Raw genomic sequence first — 5311 nt, 5'->3', positions numbered from 1 at the left:
GCCCCCCGCTGAGCCAGCATCCTGTCCTCCCAGCCTTGCTCCCAGGAGAGGAGTGTCAACCTGGGGACTGGAACCCAACGGCGGGGCAGGAACCACCCTCTCCCCTTCAGGAAGACGAGCCTCTGGGGGGCCTCACAGCTGTGGGGGGCCAGGGAGTGAAGCAGAGGGGCCGGGGCCGGAGGGAGAGCCACGCCCAAACAAACAGGACCTGCGCGCCTGTGCAAACACAGGGCTATAAATGAACCGTCTTTTCGACGCGGCATGTCCTCTGAGCAGCTGGGTCCCCAGAGCCCGCCCATGACCATGGAGGCAGGAGCACTGTGGCTGCTGGCAGTGGTCCTGGTCCTGGGGTCCTCCGCCTCGGCCGGGGAGTTCGTGGGCCTGTGTGAGTACCGCGCCGACCCCCTCCCCTCTCACAGCAGGAAGGAGGGCCCTGGCGGCAGGGTGGGGGCGCAGGCTCGGGGGCTCTCTGTGGGCTTGAGGCAAGGACTGAGGCCCCCTCCCCACACACATGCATACACTAGTTTAATAACTGCCATTTACCAGACACACACATTTTCTCTCAATAGCCCTACAGACTGGGTCTTGCTGTCCCATTTTACAGACAGGGAAACGGAGGCTCGGAAAGTTAATAACTGACCTACGGCAACCCTCCTGCTCGGAGCCAAAAGCAGGATTCAGACCCAGCTGTGCCTGGCTGGCAGGCAGTGCCTACGCCCACCAGCCTCCTGCCTTTTCTGCCAAAGATTCCTGAACCACAGTGCAGAGCTTTACAGGCTGTTCTGCCACATTCACAAAGCAGAAAGGAACGACAAGTGGAAACAGTCACTTCCGGAGCACTTTGATTCATGAAAACAATTTTTATGTATCCTCATTTATCATTGCTCTGCCCTCTGGGGGGAATGTGGCTCTTCCATCAACCCGAGTGTGAAGAACTTTGAGGGGGGCTTTTTATCAGGTTGTCTACTGAGTGGGGGCACAAGCAGTAGTTCCCAAACTGGAGAGCTTCCAGAACTCCTAATGCCCAGGACGCCCCAGCTACATCAGAATGTCTGGGGGGTGAAGGGTGGGGGCGGAGCAGGCACCGGTAGATTTTAAAGATCCCCAGCATCTCCCAACGTGAGCGAAGGTCAGGAACCACTGGGATACGGAATTATCGAGGACGATTAAAGAGATTTCCCATGCATTCTATTTTCCCAAGGAAAAGTCTGGCTAGGTACCAAGGTGAGGCAGATTTGCTGAGCTTCAGACACATAGACTTGCTTGAGAAATGAGTATTGGACACTAAGGATGTATGGGAAGACGTGACAAGCAGACGCTTCGGAGACAGGGAAAGAGAGAAAAAATAGCAGGGAAGAAATAGAACATAGCACTCACTGAGATTTTCTCTACTGAATGTGTGTCTCCTGTTAGACTCTTTGTTTTCTTAGAAAGGGGACATTTTATTGAAAAAAACAGTGAAGGGGAACTTTGTTTCTGGCTTCAGGGACCCCTAATTCCCACGGGCACCTGCCAGCGGGAGGGAACCCAGGCCCACATGGCCGTCCCGACAAGGTTCTAGGAGCGTGCCAGGGGAGGGAGACCCCCAGGCTGATGGCCAGATTTCCTACAAGATTTACTCAGAAAGAGGGTTCCTCCTCCAGGGGATGTCAGGGTGGGGGGTACCCGATAGGCACGCAGGAGCTGGGGACTGCAGGCTCACAGGCAGAAGCCGCAGGCTCTCCCCAGCCAGCAAGTGTGCTGGTGGCTGACCAGGCTTTGTTGCGGCCAGCGGCAAACCAATGCGCCATGCCAGCCAAGGACAGGGTGGACTGCGGCTACCCCGACGTCACCGCCGAGCAGTGCAACAGCAGGGGCTGTTGCTTCGACTCCAGCATCTTCGAGGTGCCCTGGTGCTTCAAGCCTCTGCAGGAGGCAGGTAAGCCAGCCCCACTTGCACAGTGCCCTTTCTGAACCCAGGGAGAGCCTCCAGGTCCCCCAGGAAGCTGCACACACCTGGTCCTTGGGCAAGGCACCCAGCACACGGCTGTCCAGTGGAGGCCTCAGTCAGAGGCTCTGAGCCCAGGGCAGCTAGTGGCCAGTGGCTGTCCCTACTGAGGGGTTTGTGCAAACTGTAAGAGTTAATTGTTTAAAAAATGTGTTCAAAGTCAAGGCATTATGTAGAGGGAGCTCATTTTTTAAACTATCCCAGAGAGAAATGGCAAATACATAGGTTTGGGAAGCCAGGGCAACCTTTGAGGCCATATTCAGCAAATAAACCATTTGTGACATGCTCACAGCATGGCAGATGCATGGCAGTACTGGGCGTGGAGCCCTGGCGCCCCTCCACCCCCTGTCTCGCCTCCCTCGGTGGTGCAGTGGGCTGCAGGACAATCACCTGGGGATCCCATGTCAGCAACAGGTGGCTGTGCCCATGGGTGGCTCAATGTCCTGCTCCAGCAGCCCCACCCCACCACATCTTGGGCGTGGAAGTCTGCTACAAGCCATCTGGCAGTCCAGGAGTCAGCTCACCATGTAAGAAGGGTGCAGCTGCAGAGGGCACCTTCCTGGCATCAGACCCTGGAGGGGCCTCTCTTGCCCTGCACCCCAGCGTAACAAGGAGGGGCTGCACCCAGCTGATCCCCACTCCCTGAGCAATGACTGGGCCCCTGCCCATTTCCAGGGCCTCCTCCCCATTCCCAGAAAATCCAGGCAGAGGTCCAGGTGAGGCTATGGAACCAGAAGAGAGAGCTGCCTCACTGATGGCCATCCCCACTCTCTGGGCTCCTCAGCCTGAGACCCCCTCCTTCTTTGAGGACTGGCAGTGGCCCCCAAAACACCCATCTCATTTATCATCTGCCCTGGCCCTCAGGTCCTGGTGGGGCAGGTGGCCCTTCTCCAAGGAAGTTGGAGACACCACCACCCCCCACCCCGGTGACCTGGGAGAGAATGCAACACAGGACACTGACCTTGAAGCCTGTCTTGACCTTGAGAGCCAGGCAGCGGGTGGGTGGAGAAGAGACGCCCTGTAACACATGCCTCTGCTTTGTTTCCAGAATGCACATTTTGAAGCAAAGCCCACTGGCCCCTCGACACCCTGGGATGTGAGCATCCCCTCTCTGGGCGCTCTGCCTGCGGTTCTCTGCCAGCTGTGCGCACCTCCGCTTTCCTATCACCCTGCTCCTGGCAAGCGCTTCTGCTGAAAGCTCATGATGTCTGGGGCCTGATGTTTTAAAGAATAAAGATCCGTACTTGGCATGAAGACAGTTCTTCATTCCTGAGACTTTGTGCTGTTGTGTTTTATTTCTGCTAAGTCACTCTCACGCCTTCTTGGCTCTCACAGACGGGGCATGGCAGGAGCGTGTCGTAGCGTCTCCGAGCAGAGGTGTGCCCCAGGCCCTGGCGCAGGTGAATGACCTGCTCACGTAGCGCCTCGTGTGTGGGGCTGCACCGAGTCCAGACCCGGCACTGGGCAGGCAGGCCCGGCAGCCTGAGGGCTCACTTACGTGTGTGAGTCGGGAAAAGACTTCACACGTACGTTTCCTAAAAAGATTATTAACATCTGCCTTGGTGAAGAGGGCAAACCAATAAAGCCAGCTTACAAACTGGCACTGCCTTGACTTGCAAGTCAGTTTAATGTCTGTGACCTTTGGATGGCCTTTGAATTTTTTCTTCCGAAAATGGGGGAAACTTCATGAATAAATGAATTGGTGTCCTTCTTAAGTCCACACGAAGGCTTACAGCACCCCGGGTGGAGAGCCGTTCATCCCCTAACCCTAACCCTAACCCCCTCACTTTCTGGGCCGTGGACCTCTCTACTAACAGCTGGAGGGTTTCTATGGGCGCCAACTGGTGTTGACCCACTGGGCTGAACGTCCTGCGCTGTCATGCTGACAGCACTCTTTGAAGGCCGCAGATGCAGTTGTGTGGCACACTCATCCACGCAGCATGGTGGCCAAAATGCAGCGCAGCTCGCAGAGGTGGGCCTGAGCCATCCTCCCCTCTGGAAAGGGGACACCGGCTCCCATCAAAACCACACACTTTGCTTTTGGGCTTCCACTTGGGGCCAGGTCCCCAGACAACATCCCGGAAGTGCAGCATAATTGCCCTTATCTTACAGAGAAGGAAAGAGAAGGAAAAAGATGTAAGTTCATTGCTGGATAGCCCCCACTGACAGGAGACCATGTCAGCATGTTGGGGTCTCTGAATCTGAAGCCCTGTGTGCCCTTTGTTAACAAATCTCTTTGTAGAACAGGAATTTAATTGAGGAGAACTTTATTGCACAGAAAACCAGTTGTAAACTGGGGAGACGCAGTCCTCGGTTGTGAACCCAAAGTGTGCTCCAAGAAAAGGTTGTTTTCAGAGTAAAAGTTTCTGCCAGGTCCCCACACCTGTCCACACAATGAGGGGTGCAGGGTCCCCACACCTGTCTGTGCCATGAGGAGTGCAGGGTCCCCACACCTGTCTGCGTGAATGAGGGGTGCAGGGTCCCTACACCTGTCCATGCAATGAGGGGTGCAGGGTCCCCACACCTGTCCATGCACTGAAGAGTGCAGGGTCTCTACACCTGTCTGTGCAAATGAGGGGTGCAGGGTCTCCACATCTATCTGCATGAATGAGGGGTGCAGGGTCCCCACACCTGTCTGCACCATGAGGGGTGCAGGGTCCCCACACCTGTCCTTGCCACGTGGGGTGCAGGGTCCCCACACCTGTCTGCACAAATGAGGGGTGCAGGGACCCCACACCTGTCCATGCCATGAGGGGTGCAGGGACCCCACACCTGTCCATGCCATGAGGGGTACAGGGTCCCCACACCTGTCTGCACCATGAGGGGTGCAGCCTTGTTCAGTCTCCTTGGGCCGATGTGGCCTCGCTGCTTGGCCGCCTCCCCAGCCTGTGTCTGAGCAGCAGCAGGACCGTCCGGGGCCTAGCTCTGCCTTGGAGAACACACCTCATCTGTGGTTCTCCCGAGGACGCTGAATGCCGTGGGGCCTCCTGCCAACACGTGGCCTCCAACCCATGTGGTGCTGGGCCTCAGCTGACCTGATGAATCCACCCTGTCTTCCTGCATAGATGGGTTTCGGGGGAGGTGGGCCTCACGTGGTTTTGTCTTATTTCCACCTCTTCTGACCCCTGGCAGCTGCACCTTCCAGGCCTCAGGCGTGAACCTCTCTGGGAACATCTCTGACCAAGCTGAGCATGTGGAGTGTGGCCTCCACTCTGGGGACACTGCTCCCAGAGGTGCTGTCGCCTGGACTCCTCCTGGTCTGCCTCTGTGCCCCTCCCTCCTCACAGGCCTCCCTGTAGTGTTGCCTTATCAGTGGTAGCAGCC

General features: G+C 56.8%; 1 protein-coding gene across 1 annotated transcript; it reads left to right on the top strand.

The window, feature by feature from the left end:
• Nucleotides 1–227: 227 nt before the first annotated feature.
• Nucleotides 228–3260, top strand: TFF3 (trefoil factor 3). The gene is made up of 3 exons (XM_036876896.2): nucleotides 228–385; nucleotides 1772–1918; nucleotides 3036–3260. The coding sequence occupies exons 1-3, from the start codon at nucleotides 262–264 to the stop codon at nucleotides 3047–3049; spliced, it is 285 nt and encodes a 94-aa protein (XP_036732791.1). The 5' UTR covers nucleotides 228–261; the 3' UTR covers nucleotides 3050–3260.
• The last annotated feature ends 2051 nt before the right edge of the window (nucleotides 3261–5311 follow it).

This window comes from Manis pentadactyla, chromosome 1 (genome assembly GCF_030020395.1).
Source record: "Manis pentadactyla isolate mManPen7 chromosome 1, mManPen7.hap1, whole genome shotgun sequence".
NCBI classification, from domain to species: domain Eukaryota; kingdom Metazoa; phylum Chordata; class Mammalia; order Pholidota; family Manidae; genus Manis; species Manis pentadactyla.
The sequence above is the reverse complement of the archived record's forward strand: the minus strand, read 5'-3'. Positions and strand labels throughout refer to the sequence as shown.